General features: G+C 47.5%; 1 protein-coding gene and 1 long non-coding RNA gene across 9 annotated transcripts in view; one reads left to right on the top strand and one right to left on the bottom strand.

The window, feature by feature from the left end:
• Positions 1-19,273, top strand: part of sash1a (SAM and SH3 domain containing 1a) — a 141,375-nt gene that overhangs the window by 31,641 nt on the left and 90,461 nt on the right. For 2 of the 8 annotated variants that reach the window (XM_029140533.3, XM_029140532.3), the window contains exon 1: positions 8,589-9,962. The exons of 2 other annotated variants lie outside the window; for them this stretch is intronic. In XM_029140533.3, the coding sequence (XP_028996366.1) occupies positions 9,459-9,962 (504 nt within the window). In that variant the 5' untranslated portion in view covers positions 8,589-9,458. Of the gene's footprint in view, positions 1-8,587; positions 9,963-14,491; positions 14,513-19,273 lie in introns of those variants that run through there. 4 more of the 8 variants (XM_029140543.3, XM_029140539.3, XM_029140534.3 and 1 more) reach the window with 3 other exon arrangements.
• Positions 9,879-13,969, bottom strand: LOC114849292 (uncharacterized). The gene is made up of 5 exons (XR_008693782.1): positions 13,902-13,969; positions 13,606-13,815; positions 10,393-10,572; positions 10,108-10,265; positions 9,879-10,012 (listed from the first exon to the last, which is right to left on the bottom strand). It is a non-coding gene; the product is annotated as an uncharacterized LOC114849292 (long non-coding RNA).

Below are 19,273 nucleotides of genomic sequence, written 5' to 3'. Positions count from 1 at the left end.
AGTTTGGGTTGTACAAGAAGATTGAGTTTGGAGGACGCTTCCACTGACTGTGTGTGTAGCCGATGTCGCATAACATCATAACAAAGCCTATAATTGAGGTCCAGACAGATGTATAGGTATTTGGACTCGACAGTTGTCTAGATGATGGTACTGCAGACTGCAGACAGTGGCGATACTGTAGTCATGTGTTTAAATAAGGATAAATAACAGATAAATACTGTACTGTCCTCAGAGGAACAAATGTACAACTTGCTACAGTACATGATGGGAATTCAGAGAGAAATAGCTGGAGCCAAATATTTGAAAAGTAAAACGTCATTGTGTGTGTAGAGGTTGTGCTGTGTACAGCTGAGAGCTAAATGCTGACAGATTTGCTTTGCAGTGGACAGTTTTAGAATGAGCTCCACTCAGCATTACAAACATTCCTGCAAATCTCTAGAAGGCCTATATTTTCTTTATTTAATCTGCCCTGTGGAGATGAGGATTTTCTCCTGTGTGACTTTGCATATCTTAGCTGCCTCCTCATAAAGCCAGTCATTCGCTGTAAATAGCTGACCTCTTCAGGGAATGTGGCGGCCGCTCTAAGGATACTGTTGCTCTGCTCTTCGATCTTTTCTGTTCTGCTTCCAGAGCATTAATACGCTGTTAAGTGGATTTGTTTAAATTTAAATGTATGAAAATGCTTTTGAGCTGTGGCTACGATTTAAAGCGACACAATTTCAGAAGCTAAATTCTTTACAAATGCTGCCTAAGTGAAAACAATACATGTACTGGGACTGAGAGATGCACCAAAGTGTCAGGACCTGAAATACATTAACAGAAAGTCTCTATTTAAAGCAGAGGTGACACATAACCCCCGTCCTAGGGCTTGCAAGTGACTCACCTGTTTTACTGTAAAGTATGCGAAAGGAGAGGCTGTTCGTGACTAACACTTGATTCTCCCCTGCCCACGTCCACGCATCCAGGATTTACTGTTAGGATATTTCCTGCACTCCGCTGTAATTGTACCAAAGATCACCGCTTCACATCAGTGCCACCAACGCTCGCACTCGACGCGCCGCTCTCATAAACCCTAAAGTTTAAACAGCCCCCTTTTACAAAACGCAGCCGAGCGCCGCGCATAAACACAGCTGCCGCTGCAATGGCAGCAGACCCAGCAGGTAGACGGCTCAGACGTGAAGCAGCTCGGGGTGGCGTTCCGGCGCCGCTGCTGACTGTTTCATGCAAAGGAAGAGAGAAGGCACACGGGTATGAAATTGTTTGTGTGAAAACATTTCCCAGTACTTGAGAAAAAATTGGCATTTGAAAACGCGTTGCCCACAGCGAGTGACCTTGTTTGTGCTTAAGATGTTCAGTGTACTGAGAATGAAGTAAATGAATTTGGAGCTTTTTCTTTTTTTTTTTTTTTCAACGGCGTCCTCCTTTTTTAGGAGGATAAATTATGCTGCTAGTTGGAGATTTTTTTTAATTGGAAGCTCCTTTTGAAATATTAACAATCTTTTCTCCAACGGTTTGACTATGAGGTATATCGGTACAGCAATCAAACCCCAATCTCCAGACTTTGATATAAATACATGTGACACCCCTGGAGCAAAGCATTTGTTCATGAATTTAAATAGGAATATTATTACGATGATAGATACGTTCTACTTATAGATTCTGGTGCTCTGCCAGTCTGTTAGTAACTCAGCCACACGCCATTGAACATTAGGCTGTAATTGGTTTAAGCCCCATCGCGAAGCTCAAACATCTGACCCTTCACTGCTCACTTGTGGTTCTGAATGATTCCTTTATGAATCTACTCAAGTAAGCACTTACACTGATAAACCATTGAGATGAGGATATTGCACATTACAGCATAATGCAAAATGTCAGTGTTCAACAGAAACCCTTTGAGACAGGTCTTTTTGTAGAAAGAGTAGTACCTTAGATGACCTACTGTGTGCTGTCTCACTGTACTGTAGATGATGAATCACATTATAAATGAAGGGCTTTTGATGCTGCTGTTGATTTTGTAAAGACCAAGGCCAAACACAGTTCATTTACACATTTACAGGCACGTTATTACCCAGGGTGCCGCGACAGTTCTCCAGTATTCCACACCCGGCAATACCTCAGAAACCAAGAGTTTATTGTCTTACTGCCTTACTCATTAGTCACCACATTACGAGTAATTCTTTGGCGCTAACGGGGACCAGACCTCAGCACATGTAATTTAGACCTGTCAGACTTGCTTTGCTCTGCCAACTAATCCCTCATCACTTGGCCGTGGTCTAATCATACCAGATTTTGCTGCCGTTTCACCTCTGGCCTTCTTGTTTACTAATCACTGATCATGCTTTCTTTGTGTAGATATGTCTCCTGTCTCCTATAATTTCGTATTGCATATCTCTGTGATATGCCAGTTATCTGTCAGTGTCTGCTTAGTTCCCCTCTGATGCCCCAGGCAGCTTTAATGTGGTTCTTCACACTATTCAGTATTCTGTGTGGATCATGCGGGGACCCAGAAGCTGTATGCCAAACACAAATACAGTACTGTATATAGACTCTGCTACAACACTGTGGCGTCTTCTTCACCAAAAGAACATTAAGGTGACCAATAAGCCATTTTCCTACATCTTCTTAAATCATCAGTGTGTAAATAAAATAGGTCTGCAGCTTCTGATCTGTTCAGACAAGCTTCAGAGATCTGGCTGTCTTACAAAGATCAGTCGGCATCAGTCAGACTACACCAAAGTCAGACCTTGATGTATAAATCTACTATTGGCATGCGTCTTTGTGCACATGAACCTCTATGGGGTGCTTTGTTAGGATTCTGTACAGCTGTACATCACATGAAGCTGGGCTATTTATTTGCAGGATTCCAAAGCGATGAAGTCATCAGACATTTCTATTATTTGGGGGCAGACTAAAAGCAGACCACAGGGTGACCACTGTGCAGATGAGGAGTTGCCGGTCATCCAACGTACAGCCAGTGGATTTTCATTTTCAGGTTTTACAGCAGCTTGTGGTGATGTTAGTGCTGAGGGAGATGGGTTTTATCATGTCAAAATTAGTTTGCTGGTGCTGGCTGTCAGTGGGGAGCGGATGGCAGCGTGTGTCTGACAGTATGTCCACAGTAGGATAAATATCCTGCAGCTTTAAACAGAAACCTAATACAGCGATCCGACGCTACCACAGCAGCAGCTCTGCTATGCACCGGCGTCTCGCAACAACGCCTCTCGAGGCCGTCGTGCCTCACTATTTATCACTGTGACTCCTGTCTGGTTGCTTGTTCTTCGGTTCAGTGCCTGAGAGTAGACAATGCCGTCTCAGCTTACATTTCAGACACAAACTCAAAGAAAGACGTCCACAGAGCAGGAGCTAACGGCTAATGTACCTATTGAACAGGCCTAATGTTAGTCTAAAATCCAATGTATTCAGTGTCTAATAAGTGAGGAGTGGATCCTCCCAAGGCCCAGATCACAGTCCAGTTAAATGTGATTGATTGATCATCCTCTTGTTGGGAAATGGAGCTATGATTAATACTGATCCAACGCCGCGTTGTCACCTACAGTATATTGGCCTGTCTTGAAAAATGGACCTTTGTCTGTTCCAGCGCTCGTCTGGCCTCGCTCAGATTATCACTGCTGTTGAACTTTCCCTTTGCTTCTGCATGTACTGTATCATGAACCTGTGGCGTGAAGTAAGATGGAAAAACTTAGATTTTATGTAATATGATTTATGCACATTTTCTGTTTTTTTTTTTTTGTTTTTTTTTCACCCAGCAGTCACTTGCAGTCCTCACGTCAGGCTTTTCCACTGTGTCCAGCATGACGCGAGCGCTCTGCCAATACATCCCAGCATTGCTCAGATCCTGTGGAGCAGGAGTTGCAGGTTGAGCGCTCCGAGAACTCTTCATTAATATAACATGTTAACAAACCTGGGCCCGCAGCCATCGTCTTTCATCCAAGTGAGACTAGATTTATTGCGGTGAGACTCTGTGGCCGCTGTGTCTAATTGCTCTTTTGTCTTCAGGCCTCCTGGGGGACAGACACTTGGAAGTGGTGGGACCCACAGCTTAGTTACAAATCCTCCACTTGATGCCCAAGCTCTTCTCTAAACGATACCAGGGGTCGGTCAGCCAAGAAATGAAGCTGCCCACACGGGTTTAAAAACAACTCACAAGTTGGTACCAACTTGTTGCCAAACGTTTTCTGTAACTTAGTCTAAGATTTTAGGAATCCCCCCCCCCTCTTTTTCTTTTTTTTTTAGAAAATAATCAATCACTGTTTTAATTAAAAATGAATATGAGGTCTGTGGAAAATCTTTATTAATTGGACTTTCTGGCTGCTTTGCTGAGGGGCTGCTTATAAAACATTCTCTTCCCTCTAAACAAAAGACACGCACAGCGGAGCTGAAATGAAGTCCTTTCCTTGCTGGGCTACCATTTCCCATCTCGTCTTGTCTTTTATTGTCTCCCAGGATTTGATTACCAGACTGAGGCCATTCATCCACCCTCCCCAGTGAAATGGTCTTTAAGAGAAATCCTGAATGATCCGTTTGTCAGTCATCTCAGATTGCTTCCTGACTTTGCAGCTACACCTTATACCTCAGGGTGCCATTATACTCTGGGCTTGGCCATAGATCACGAAGTGATGTAGCTGACTTGGATTGCCTTTTAGTCGATATCTGCCTTCTACGATTCTCAAGCTAGTCTCTAGTCAAACACTGAGCTCTCTAGATTATCCTTATATCTGTAATTAAAAGCATCAGTGCAAAATAGAAGAGTTACTCATATTTCTATGAGTCTCAGCCTCAACCTTTTGTGTGTTTGTGAAAAAGCAGGCTGTTGTGTTGGCGTGTGAGGTTTTGCATTTTTATGTATAGAGTCTCTGTGCAAGATGCTTGTCGACGGTTGAGTCTAATCCTCGGTTGCGAAAGAAAAGTATGCAAAACATATCTGCGCTCTATCACTTGTTACAACTGTGCGCCTCAAACTGCCAGTGGCAGCGTGTCAGGAAATTAGCATATATACATAATCCACTTAAAGTGCCGCGCTCGGCCGCTGCGCTGCCATCCACGCTAATTACGCGGACTCTGGTTCACGGGGATGCCAGATCAGGGCAGCTGGCAGGGAATTAAGTGGCGGTTCCCGTGGGCACGCCGATGCCCTTTGAGCCACCAAACCCCTCCTACAGATACTTCAGCTGCTCCAAACCGGGGTCACAGGTCAGCCAGGTCTTATTAAAGCCGTGCCAAAGGCAATAACAGGAGTCCTATTGCCTGATGACTCTCCCGTTGGTAAAGCCTGGGGTTCCGTGATAACCGCTAAACACTGCAAAGCAGCAGCTTGGTTCCTAAGACCACTTAGTTTGTGGGGTTTGATCAGTTTTACCCAGTTTTGCTGTGACTTTAACATGGCTCAGTACAAAGAAGCTCTTTATGACCCAGTTTAGGAAAGTGAATTTATTACCTGTCATAAAAGCGGTGTCGCTCTGTTTGACTAAATATTTTCATCTCATTAGCGCGCTGTGAGATTTTCAGTCTCAAAACAATAAATACAATTAATTTTAACTGCAGTTTTGCACCGTGAGTGATTTTAATTAGCGGTGTCTTTGCTGAACTGGGTTACAACACTTGCGCTGCACCAAACTTTCTTTGATGTGCCTCTTGTTTTGTTCCCTGGAAAGGCTTCAGGCTATTAACGTATGCCGCCGGTTCCTAATCAGGTTGCGACGGGACGACGCTGGATGCCAAAGTCTCCTGTTCTGCGCAGAGTCAATAACAAAAGACAATGATCAAATATTCCCTCTTACAATGCTCCTTCCTGCCTTGTTCTGGAGTGCGGTTCAAGCTGCAGGAGTCGAGGCTGATTTGATAGCAAGTCTGCACTTCATCGTCCCGTGCGCTGCAGAACATAATCACTAGCGCTGTCTGTTCGCAGATGCATCCGTCGCCACCTGCAGCTCCTATTGAACCAGAGCCCAGGAGAAGTTGAGACGTTAGCTGCAGCCGCAGCCCCGTGATTGACGCCGCTCCTTTGATCACGCCAGTGGAAACGCCAACGCAGACGCCTGACCTGTTGCCCTGCGCGGTGACTGGCAGGTGTCTGTGGCTCATGCTTATACATGCAACCCCTGCATTAACCCTGTGCTGCCTCCCTCCCCCTCCCCCTCTGGGTTTTGGGGGTATTTAGGCTGATATTGAGTGGCAGCTGGTCCTCATGTGCTAGCTTTACCTCTCTGGAGACTGCAGCCCAGCCAACCGGCTGTAATTAAAAGCACATAAGGACAGATCAAGCACTTTCACCCCTCTGTCTATTGAATATGTGACAAGGCTAAAACAATTGACCTTCTAGAAGTCCCGCTTTAATTTTAACTCCTGGATATTCTGCAAGTTTTCGTCCCTAATTGCCTCCCACAACAATCACCAATGCAGCGGTTTTATAAAGCTCCCCGCAGATCTACCATTATAATATTTGCCTCAAAATATTTAGTTTTTCTCTTGCTCTCCAATTTACTTTTGCTTTTTCCAATTGTGCAAATCGTTGTGAACGGGAGCGCTGGAATTCTACCTCCTGCTCCTGATCAAGCCAAATGTGATGCGCAGTAATCACAGGCAATCGACCCACTCCGGGACTGTTCCCACTAGTCTGTGCTGCTCCTGTTCAATCATCTTCGCCTACGTCCAAATCTGAGAGAGAGGGGGTGAAATCATTTTGACATGGCAAAACCATTAGTAGCTGCCCATTTGATTTAAATGGAGTGTCTGTAAACGTTTAGTGTCTAAAATGTATGGCTGTTTACACGTGGATTCTAATCCTTAAATCGTTTACTGCATATCTTTGTCATGATACTAATTAGACAATAAAGCTTAGCGTGTAATGATAATGTATAGTGAAAAGGTTAAAAACAAAAGGAGCCAATATACTGTAGCTGAGCGTATCTACTGCAGGACATTCGGCTCAAAGCATGACCTGTAATTTTTATGTTTTTAAATCTGCCAGCCCAAGAGTGGACGTATCTATCAGTAACTGACAGATCGCCACCCATGAAAGACCTGACCTAGAAACCAGTATCCATGACCTTCATGGTGTCTCTGCATCTGGGTGGACAGAAGCCATTCTCTGCTTCAAAGGCTTTCAAAATTGAGGTCTTGAAAGGTGCAACCTAGACGTGTGAAGCCAAAAAAATTCACCTAGTGAAACCCCCCCACCCGCCCCCGTCTAATGCTCAAATCCTCCCTTTGGGGGAGAAACAGAAGCACACAGCATAGACTATTAGCATAGAGAAAGCCTGCCTGTCAGCAGAGCTGCTGTCGTCCGTCTGGCTCCGTCTATCTCCTCACTTTCTAGCTGTGTCTGCTGGAGCCTCTCTTTCCTCCAACCTGCCTCAGTCACACTCTTTCAATCAACACAGTCAAAGCAGGCTATACATATTTGCCAGCACCCATACTAATGTGCACTCCCACTGCTGCATATTTACCAGCTCTAATGCTCTGGGCTCCCTGTTGCAGATTTCATTAAGCAATGGTTATTAAGGTGTTATTGATGTGGCAGCACTTCTCTGGCTCCAGGGCAACGCTGCTGCTCTCAGTGGAAGACCAATGGCTCTGTTGCCTAAAATGGCCATTGACTGTCTGTCACTACAACGTAATAAGTGGCAATACTGTGACAGTGAACTATTATTATATTATTTAGCCTTCTCTATCACTTATCTCTCACTTATCTCATCTGGTAGTCGCTCACCATACAGTAGTCTGGTGCATCAGAGTGGAAACCCAGCAATCGTGGCGCTGCCAGTACCCACTCTGAGCGCACCCACCGTTCAACACACCAGTCCCTGTGTTCCATCTGCCACTCCGCTCCCACAATTCCTTGCTCCTGCAACTGATCGAATGACATGTCTTTGCCCAGAACGGAGGAGGCTTCAGACCTGAGTCTTTATCCAAAAAACAACTGATGGATGCACCCTGTTGCTCAGGCACTCAACTTTTCCAAGTCTTTGACTGTTCCTCATTAATTGGACTGGCGGCATGTAAATTACAGGAAACATCAGCCACCTGACTGGACTGGGAGGGTGATGGATGGCACCCACCCCTCTCTGACATCTGCCATGCGTTACGTGTCCGTTTTTTGATTCTGCCCCTCCGGAATGACGGAGAAATGGGCTGTTTGCTCCCCACCCCTCTGTGATTAGTGTCTCGGTTCTCTGGCCCTGCTGCGCGTCCTAATGGACCGCGGCAAATCACTCCTCGGCCCGAGTCGAGATACTGATTTTGTCAAACCGACCCCTAACAAGCTGTCAGCTGAGATTTGATAAAGCATGCATCTCCAGCATCCAGCCTGGCAGACATTTGGACAGAGGGACAGGTCTTGTTGCTTTTTCCCCACCCAGTTCGACCACAGTGGGGCTGCTCTTGCTGTGATACGATAATTTCAGGCTCGGCATGTCTGTTCATATACTATAATAATAAGACAGATGAGCAGGGACCTAAGTCTAGCTGCAGAATCCTCGGTTCCCCACTTATCACATAGAGGGAGCTCGTGCGTGCCGAGAAGCCAAAGCGTGGAAATGCTGAATGAGTGAGCGAGCGTGCGTAAGAGCGAGACGGAGAGAGCGAGAGCGGTGCGGAGCGGCGCGGCGGGCAGAGTCGCATCGTGGGGCACGGAGAACGTGACACGAGCCAGCAGCAGGAACATTGGTGGAACCTGTGCGTCGGCACGAGCGCGCGCCTCGGCTCCGCACCAACTTTGGCAAAGTCCGCGTGCGCCTGGCGACGCGGCGCGTGCGCGACAAGTTGGGCGAGAGGTGGCGGAGGAACGAGTCGCATCACTGTTTTTAAATGGATCCAGCGCGATCCGGAGGGGGCGTGGACGACGGCGGAGCGCCAGCGAGCGTGGCTGCCTGCGGCTGCAGATCCAGTGCGGTGACGCGCCGGCTGGAGGAGCCGGACAGCGCGTAGACGGAGCGCGCGCACGCGGAACGCTCCGGGTTGTCGACCTGCTGTCGGTTCGCAGCCCGTTCAGTAGGATCCGGTTCTGTTCCGTTTAATGCGCTGCCGGTGGGTAACGCAGGAGGACCGACGGAGCGAACTGGAGCTGAGCCCAGCGCGTGACAGTTGTTTAAGGAAGTCCAATTACCGGAGCTTCGCGTGGGAATGCAACGTGGGCGAGTCCACTCGAGACGTTGGTCCCAAGTGAAACTGAGGCGCTCTTGATTGGTCAATACTGACAGGTGTTGCTGTCACGGGCCAGCGGACTGCGTTCACCTGCGGCTCTGCGCTTAAAAGCGGACTCCTACGGCTGGAACGGTCGCCGATAGCCGATGGATATTTCAAAATTAGTTTAATCTTATTTACTTTCCTCGCGTCAGGAGGAAACGCGTCCTCGTCTCGATAATGCGCCTGAAACGCCGGATGAGAAAGTAACCGTCCTTTTTAGCGTCGCCTCCTTTTCTGATCCGGCTACAGCCAAAATGTCAAGCAGCGGACCCGTCATCGTCTACCAGTGGCTGAAGACCCTCCAGCTCGCCCAGTACGTCGAGGCGTTCGTGGATAATGGATACGACGACCTGGAGGTCTGCAAGCAAATCGGGGACCCTGACCTGGATGCGATCGGCGTCTACATCCCTCATCACAGGCAGAGGATCCACGACGCCGTGAGGCGCCTGAAGGAGGAAGCCAAAGAGACGGCCAGCGGACTGTACTTCACCCTGGAGCCGATGCCGCCGGCGGCTGAGGTTTACACCAGCCACATGGTGGACCAGTACGAGTCCAAACTGCGGGCGTCCAAGTCCTGGACCGAGCACAACAGCGAGCGGGTTGCGCGCAACGGTGGGTTCATGGGCGCGCAGAGGAACCTGACGCTGGGCAACAGGAGGGAGCTGGTGATTTACCCCAAGCTGAAGCTGAAGATCATGATCAGGGATAAACTCATCAGGGATGGCATCAACCTCTCCAAGCCGCCCTACTCCAATAAGGTACGAGGCAATGGGATAGATGTGGCTCGTGTCACAGGAGGGTCCATCACCTGACAAATGGCATACCGGATGAAACAGTATATTTAGTGCCATATCCTATAACAGCCAGTCAAACAAGACAGTTATTTGCAGATGTTATCTGCACCTGTCACCTGCTCAGCATCATCCATTGTTTGATGAGCATGCGTTGCTCTTGTGCCCAGTGTACGAAAATAAAGTCACGAACTGCAGCACGGTGCCTAAACAGTTTGTGGTCTGCTGCACGGGTGGTTGTTGTCACAGTGAGTGATTGGAATGAAGCGGCTGCAGATCGATAAGCAGAGACCGGAGAGGTTAATTTACAGAAATCACAGCGTAAGCGCTGCGATTTCCTGCACGGGGGAGGAGGAGGAGGATTTACATTGTGATTATTAATCCAGTCTGACCTCACCTGTCCAGTGACGCTGGTCTGCGTGGGCGGGGCGGACCGGTCCGGCCCACGAGCACCCGGGCCGCTCCTCTGATGAATGGGCAATGGGCTATCGATTGCAGGGTCAGTAAATGAAGAGCAGCCAGCTGGGCAGCCAGACTGAGAGGGCCTCTTGTTTTCACAGGGCCAATAGTGACCTTTCTGTAGGAGAGCGTGAATCATATGCTTTAGCAGCTGAGAGGGCTCCACTGAATGACTGCTATTTACATGCAAGAAGCCTGTGAACGGGCTTCTTGAGCCACTCAGGAGATGCAGGACCTGCTCATATGAATCCTCGCCCCTCTCCTGCACCTTTTAATAAGCGGCGCTTTGGGAAATTGCCTTCTAGGTCCACTTGTGTAAATTCACCCGGAGTTGGTTGATTGGCTCCTTTTTTCAGTAATTGAGCAAACCTGGGGTATAAAAGCAGGACGTTTACTCAAATAAAGTCCTCCTAAACGTGTGATGTGGCGTCAAACAAATGACGTCTGTGAATATAATTTGTCTGTAGTGGAGGCCGCACCCCTGCATGCCACTTGTCTTGTCTGTGTTTGCATATGCATATGCAGGTCCAACTGAAAAAGATATTAAATTCATGCAGTAAAATGAGATTTCTTTTGTATGCAAATATACAGCCTTATTTATTTACCGGCTTCGTTCCACTGCTGGAATACCTTGTAAGCTCGTCTTGTCTGTGCGCATATTTCTCCCTTTTTGACTAATTCCCTCAGAGGTTTATGATTTGAAAGGGATTATCAGTCAAACCCGGGCTCACACAGAGTATTGGTTCCAGAGGGTTAAACTAGCTTTTCCTTTGTAGGGCGTAGCTTAGAGCCAGAGCTCCGGCTCTGAGGGGAAGGAGCAGGTCAGGGTATTTTCTGTTCCTCGCATTCTCTCGCTGTCTTTGTGTGTTTGTGCGCTGCATGCGTGAGTATAACCCTTCGTACCCTGGGACCAGCGGGAGGAGTGCAGGAGATGGAGCTGTGAACAGCTGATGGAGGTTTGACTAAGTGGACCGTGATTGGTTTGTAGATATCTCCCCCTTCTCTCTCTCTCTCGCTCTCTGCCCTTGAGACGAAATGTCACCCCAGTGGAGACGGAGACCAGAGAGGCAGACTCGGGGCAATTACAGGACACACAATGTCAGTCTCTGGGGACGTTCATTGGAGAGCATGACCAAGATCTCCATTCAAATGTAAACTGTCCTCCGAGCTCTCGGTGCACAAGGATGTTTATAGGTCTGCTTGGTCTCTGTTCCTCTTTGTTTCACGGGCTTTGTCTCCATTGTTTGTCTGCCCGATTTGTGGCCAATGAAATGTAGATTGAGAAATCCTCTCCCGTGTGCGCTGGATGTTTTCATGTCAGACAGTTCAGTGAAGGGACTCCGCTAGATGTAAGAAACGGCCCTCATCACGACTGCAGGGACCCCTTGTCTGAGGTTATTTGTTACGGCATAAACAAACACCTGTGCTATGGATTGCACATTTCTCCATCTCTCATCAGGGAACAATAGGGTGGATGGCGCTGCCTGTCGTGGAGCTATTCAGCGTGTTTACATGCACTTAAGTAAGCAGGTTACAGGCGGCTGTCTCAAGTAAAGCGGATTACTTAACTGTCATGGAAACGGGAAAACCTGGTTTGTGCAATCAGGGCAGGGGATTGGAGAAACCTGGTTTGTCCAGGTAGGTTGGTCTGCCACAGCAGCGCACAGAACAAAGCAGAGGCCTGCAGACGCTCAATGGAAGGATTACTATCATTACATGGTGCCAAACAACTAAACAAAAACTGACTGTGAATTGAAAAATGGTGCCTGTAGATGCCTGATTGTTGAAAAACCTCTCCGTTCACCTTATGTATGTGAAGATGTGCTCTCATCCTATTCTCATAGGGGCTGGCACTGGAAACAGCAGAGTCCGTCATAATAGCGCCTCATTGTTAGTGCTGCGTGTCGGGAGGAAGTAGAAGCTAAACACTGGGAGATTCTCCATTGTTTATATGGAAGCTGATGGAGCCACATGTCCTTTCACTACTGGTCTGTTTTGCATTCCCAATTTCCGTCCATTGAAACAGGCTGCGGGGCCGGTGTCCAGCATTGTGCCGGAGGTTGGGTGATTGAAACCTGGGTGTCATGGGGCGGGGGGCGGGGGGGGGACACACACTGTTTTGGTCGGCTGGATGAGCCTCGGTGGGCAGGGCACCCACTATCAGGCGGTCTGATCCCCAGAGAACAGCTGATCAAGTGTGGAAGGTGGGAATTATGACAGGCCTGCAGCTTAACTGGCTGCAGGAATGCAAGAAATGCGGCAGAGGGGCCGTGCGTGCCGGGTGTGAGAAGGGCAGGGCCCCGCTTTGTTAAAGTTCACCACCTCACGTGTTCACTCACCACGCTTCCCCTTTTGACTGCTCTTATCTGGATTAATATCCCAGCAATCTCACTTTGCAGGAAATTAGCTTTGTGTTTAATGTCACCCTCTATTGGCCCACGGTGGTTGTTAAAGGCCCACGAGCCTGCTTGGCTTTTGGCCTGTAGGAGTCACAGTCACACTGCAGCCAGTGACCAAGCTGCAGTTTTATAGATTTATGACATTGTGTTTTCTACTGCATCATGTTGGGCTTCAGGGGATTTTGTTGCAAAATAAGAAATATGTGCACCAAATTTCAGCCTATTGTATTTCAACTTGTACGGCTGGATGAGGAGGCTCCCGACTGCCTTCAGTAAAAGCTTTTCATTAGCTTCTCATTTAACCCATTTTTTGTGAATATCAGCTTTGTCCCATCTTTGTCCTGTGTTATCGGGCTGGCAAATTGCCACGAGGAGGAAGAAAGCCTTTCACAACAGCCTTAGTTTTCCCCACACTCTGCTGAAAGCTCTGTTTGCTTAGTCTCTATGAAGGGCTACTTAAACAACCCGGGACTCATAAAGGGAAAGTCATAAAGAAGTCAAGGACCACATCCATTGTCCTGAGAGGACAGAGAAAGTCAATTAGCAAAGTGGGCTGCTGTTTACATTCAAAGAAGCAGAGCTGTATGGAGCAGTAATGGGACAGATCACATTCCCATCAAATAGAAGTCACATCTCTTGACTTTCCCGTGTGTAGAAATGCTCATGTCTCAACGCGGATCAAGTTGCACGTCTTTGCTACCATCTTAAAAACAAGGAGTCACTTCACAGATTGTATCGTTGCAACAACATACCCAGCGGATGGATGGCGTGCACTGAGTCAGGGAATTCCTCTGCCTGACAGAGGCTGGACCACCTGCCTCCTGGGAGCGTGTGCAGATGTGGGAGGGCAACGCTTTCGCTGCCTTTGCAGCTGGACTTGTCGTTGGAGCAGGAGGAAGTGAGAGAGCCTCCCACTGTGCTGCTCCTCACACGGGCGGCTGGTGTTCCCTCAACACGTGGCCCTGGTTAGAAAGACGACATTCACAGCTTCCATATAAACAATGGAGAATCTCCCGGCGTTTGCGTTGGTGAAAATGAGGATTTATACTGGTGGCAATATAAGTGTCACTCCTCCAGCCCTTGGAGATCCATCGCATTTATTTAAATAACTTCCAGTTGGACTGCATTTGTTCCACGTAATGTTATGCAGCCATGGTAACTGCGTTAAATACAGCAGCCAGGGGAGTGAGCAGAGCCGCTCCATTTTCCAGTGTCCAGGGGAGCAGGTCCTGATGACACATTCATGACAGATAGATTATCAGAGCTATTTCGGTCTGAGGTTTCAGAAGGTTTCAGAAGCCTCCAGACGGCCGGTCTACGTGACCCGAGATTATCTGCATGAGGACCGACTCGAGGCATTATCCAAACTGAAGCACAGCAGATCAGCCGGGTTTTGACTGATAGTGCTCCTGCTAATTGTTGGACAAGTGTCTGGTCTGTCTGTATAATCTGGAATCATCAGTTGGCTTCAGCTAAATGAGAGGAGTGTTGAGGTTGAGTATTATATTTTCACTAATTTTATGCCCTCAGACTCTGTGTAGACCTGCTGATATCAGCCTTTGCTGTAGTTCCCAGACACATGCACAGTAATGCCCTCGCAGTCCTCTTTGCACAGTGGAGATGGAGGCAAATGAAGATATCAGGTGGCCAAACATGATGGTGAGTGACGAGAGCAGGCCGAGCATCTGTCCCCGTCTGCATCTAGATTGCAAATACACAAATGCAAATCAGCGCATCCACGTCTCTTCTCTCTGTAGCTGCTGCTTGGCTTCCACTGCCATTAGGAACCTTTTCTGGTTCTCGTAAGGGATAATGCAATTGGAGAGAAACGCGTGGCCATACAGTACATTGCTGTATGTGCTGTGTCTAATCTGTCACTCATCCCAGGAAGGGGTTGGTTGTGTTGCCTTAATGCCTCATGTGTGACCTACAGTCCAAGCAGCTTGGCTTCCACTGCCATTAGGAACCTTTTCTGGTTCTCGTAAGGGATAATGCAATTGGAGAGAAACGCGTGGCCATACAGTACATTGCTGTATGTGCTGTGTCTAATCTGTCACTCATCCCAGGAAGGGGTTGGTTGTGTTGCCTTAATGCCTCATGTGTGACCTACAGTCCAAGCAGGCTAATTAACGCCACACATCCACGAGCTGGGAAGTTACAACTAAAGAGTTTCTGTTAGAGGTTGCCATGGAGACAAACTGCATTTATTTTGAGCAATCTCTCGCTGGCGACGTTCGCTGGATGAAGTGGGCGACATAAGGCCTGGATGGATGATGCTGTAACTCAATCAGGCACGTGTGCTCCATAGATTGTGAATATTGCTCAGGCTTTGGTGTAAGCTGCTGTCTTATCCAGTGGCATTTGTGCAAACTACAGTGTAATTCATTGTGCTGAAAGGGTCAGCTCAGCAACGAGCAGGAATAGTATATGAAGGTTAAGCCATATTTACTGAAGGTTAAATGTAATTGTGCATTATCTGTAAGGCTGCAACTAACGATCATTTACATGACTGATTAAAGCTGTGAAAAGTGGTAAAACTGAACTAAAATCAGATTCAAGGTTTTGTTGTTTTATTGAAAAAAAACGACATGGGCCTAAATTGATTTTCAGTGCTTGGTGGTTGTTTTTCTGTAGATGACCTGTAATTCCAGCCATCAGTCATTTATCTTTGTCCATCAGAAATCTCATTTGTCCCATGCTCATTTTTAATGAATCACATCCCCGTGTTAAAAATGTGACAAAGCACATCCCAGTCGCTTCTCAGGCCCTGCTTCCACTCTCTCTGAGCTAAAAGAATTAATCCTTCTTCATCTGAAGATGCTGTTAAAATGAACAATGACAGGAGCCATATACAAGCTCCATAAATTAGAACGGTTGAGGCCGAGGCGTAAGCTGGTGGCAGCCCGCTCGTTTCTTCTATGCAGGTAATTTAGAAAGGCCCCGCTACCTACAACAGGGCTTAATTGTCCTACATGTAGCTGCAGCTTGGCTCATGTCAGCCCATATTACTTTGGACTGTGTTTAAGGGATGTAATGTAGGGGTGCAGAGAGATGAGTGAGGCATGATAGCAGCGAGTGTGAGCGTTGCAGAGAGACAGACAAGGAGAGTGTGTATAATTACCTCGTCTGAAGCCGCTGCCAGCTACGTGTAGGGAGCGTAGCACAACCCAACTCTCAACCCCCCCCTCAGCCCTAATTGGTCCATTTCCAAGGCACGAGGGCAGGGCTGTGCTGAAAGCTTTGATCACGGAGACACCACACCAATGTCGATATGTCCCTACCTGAGTGCTTTTGTAGTGGCTGTGCCTGTCAGGGGTTGAAGCCAAGCTAAACCCACACAGTATCTGTCTGTCTCAGTCTCTGGTCCCCCTGTGGCTGCACATACCTGACTCTGAAGCCCAATTACCAGGCAGTTACTACATTCCTTAAACACTCCCACGCAAACACTCCCACGCGTACTCTGCATTGTACGTGCCCCTGTGCCTATAAAAGCACATAGGTATGCTTTTGTCTTGTGTGGTTAGCCGCGTTTAATATTCCAGCCGCTTACAAAATATCTGTGGGATCCAGTACATTTCACTGTGCAGATACTGAGTGGGAAGGTTTGTGTGTCTCCCTGGAAGTGCTAATACTGAGCGAGGTGGGTTCTAAGAGCATGTAGCTGGATGCTGGAGGCTAAAAAGCATCAGTGTGAAGTACAGTAACACAAAAGGAAAGGTTATGATTAAACTAAGACGTTTATACATTATGACAAAATGTCAAATCATCAGAGGGAAAAGGATATTATTTGCAGAAAGATTTTAATCTTCTCCGTTGACTGGGAAGCTGAGTAACTGCCCAAATGGACCACAGCCAGCGTTTCAGAGTGGTCATTAGTGGATCAATCTAGACATGCGCAGTATGAAAGGCTAGAGTTCGTCTCTCTAATTGCTGCTTTTTGACCTCTGTACATGTAAGAGTTAATTGTTCTATTCATTAAAACCTAATCGCTTGCCACACTGCCTCATGCGGGGATGAAGAGGGACTCTGCTGTGATTGTCAAGGCTGCTCCAGAACCCAAATCCAAATCCGACATCATTAAACCTTCAGTGGGGTTGGAGTCCCGCAGACTCTGCCGAGGGAAGCCTGGTCGATTTTACCAGAGGATTCCTGGGAGAAGGCAGCCGCGTCACAAAGGCCGGTTTGGAGCCACGATATAGATAATCGTTGGACTTTGCAGCTGCATGAGAATCAAGCCATTTAACGAGTTGCCCTCTGGGTACAGCTAATACGTCTTCACGGAAACTTCTCGTAGCTTTCCGAGTTCACCATTTGTTCGCCTCTGTAAATGTGGCGTCATTGTGGGCGAACCGCAAAACAACTATTTTCATGTCAGTAGATCTTTTAGTCTCAGCTGTGCCAAACCAGCTCCTGTTTACTTTAATAACCCTCAAGAATCCTTTGTAAAAGCAAGTTTCAAATGTGTGGAGCGTCTCCTCTGGCCCCACTGCATTGTCTACGTGCATCTGTTGGTCTGCAGGGCCCAGGCACCATCATTCCACTCTGGAATGATGATAGGTAACTTAAACAGAGATTAGATCAATTCTAAGCTTCCATTTAAGCTTCATATGTATTTTAAAGTGTCTCATAAGCTCATTACAAGAATTTTAATAGTACAGTTTATGTCATGGACTAACAAAAGGAGACGCCGGAACAGTTCAACATGATCCGGCTCCACTTGTCCTCTTGAATATTTCATGTCTGTCAGGCCAGAGTCTCCTCTATAGTAACGGCGAACGGATAATCTGCCCCTCAAAGTGCAGTGGCCGCGGCCTTTGGGAGCAGGGGAAGTGCCGTTAATCCTGTAAATCACCTTTTCACTATGAGTCCGTGCGGTACAGGGCCGTTGTCTCGCACAGAAGCCAAACAATGAACTGTCCGACTGACAGCGCGCCGCCCGGGCCCCGGCAGAGGGGTCACGCATCAGGAAACAAACACCCACCTCATCCACCTCGTTCCCGCTCACCCACAGACAGGGGAGACAGGCTGAGATACAAATAGACAGACTGGCAGGTCCGTCAAGGCATCAGAGGGAAGGGAATAAAGACAGATGGTCCGACAGGCAGTTTGAACGGGGGGGAAACTAGAAGGTACAAAGGAAAGCAGCAGAGGCAGAGCTGGATTGACAGACGGAGGATTAATGGTTTCTCGTTTGACACTTGCTTCTTCTATCGCAAGAAAACCCATCGCATATTTATAAAAAGCCGTTTTCATCTGCATGCAAAATGTTTGCAGGCAGTTTACTCGTTACCTAGTCTGGAAAGCGTTTAAAAGTTGAATAGTTGATGTAGGGATCAATAGATAGGCAGCTCATAAGCCAGGGGAGGATGATTGCAGAGGTTAAACAATATAATGAGTAAAAGGCAGCTTAAAAACTGGTCAGCACATGATCCATGCTCCTTTTTTGCAGCCCATGTAGGTTTTAATCTCCAGGAGATGCGTTGACATATAAACCATGTGGCCGCGTTCTCACTTAGAGCAAATCCGGTTCAGTCTGAGGGCGAGATATCTTCGCTAATGCTTCCTTGAGGGTGACAAAAGGTCTTTTCTGACTCCGGTGGCAGCTGTATTCAGGCTTGTTTGGGAAGTAGGCCACAATGCAGCAGTGGAAGTGCAGGGTAGTGATTATGTGTAAAGACAGTCTTCATTGTTATGCAGAAATCCCACAGCCAGCCTTACATCGATTGTTATGTAAAGTGGTCATTCATATTGTACAACCTGCTCGGAATGGAGCTTTGGCCTTTGTGTGGAAATACGGGGAAGAGGGAAAGGAGCCCATGTGTTGATGTGATGTGTGTGTTATTGCAACGGGCCAATTCAGAGCAGAAGCACATTTCCTCTGAAATATGTTTGTCTAGAAATCAGAGCCTCTTGCAGATTTCGTTGTCATTACCCGGCAAAATCAAAACGCAGTGCACAAAGCTGAAGTGCTCTTATTGTTGATTAGCACAAGGCTTCTCCTGTAATCTTAATCAGGATATTTATGATGAAGCCTCTTCAGCCGCACAGACGCTGAGGAGGCTTTTGTTGGGAAATGGCGAGGTTAAGATAGGCTGTTAGTTATACACAGGAGGTTTTTTCAATATGTGACTAACTATTTACTGTAAACAAAAGGTCAACCACGGACTCTAACATTAAACCCTCCTAGAAACACATGCATCCGTCTCAAACAGAAACACATAGTTACATATAAGGAGAGGCTCCTGAACAGAGGGAAGGTTTGATTCAAGGCGAAGGGAGTGAGGTGGAGCACATTCGCAGCCGTACCTCGTGAATCCTCGCGGCTTGTTTTCCAGCGTGCGACGCCTGTCTCATCGCTTCTCATCACGCCCGCTGTGAGCCGGGCCCCTGCGCTCCATGCTCATCGGTGCGACGGCTGCG

This window comes from Betta splendens, chromosome 24, assembly GCF_900634795.4.
Source record: "Betta splendens chromosome 24, fBetSpl5.4, whole genome shotgun sequence".
In the NCBI taxonomy this organism is placed as follows: Eukaryota; Metazoa; Chordata; class Actinopteri; order Anabantiformes; family Osphronemidae; genus Betta; species Betta splendens.
The sequence above is the reverse complement of the archived record's forward strand: the minus strand, read 5'-3'. Positions and strand labels throughout refer to the sequence as shown.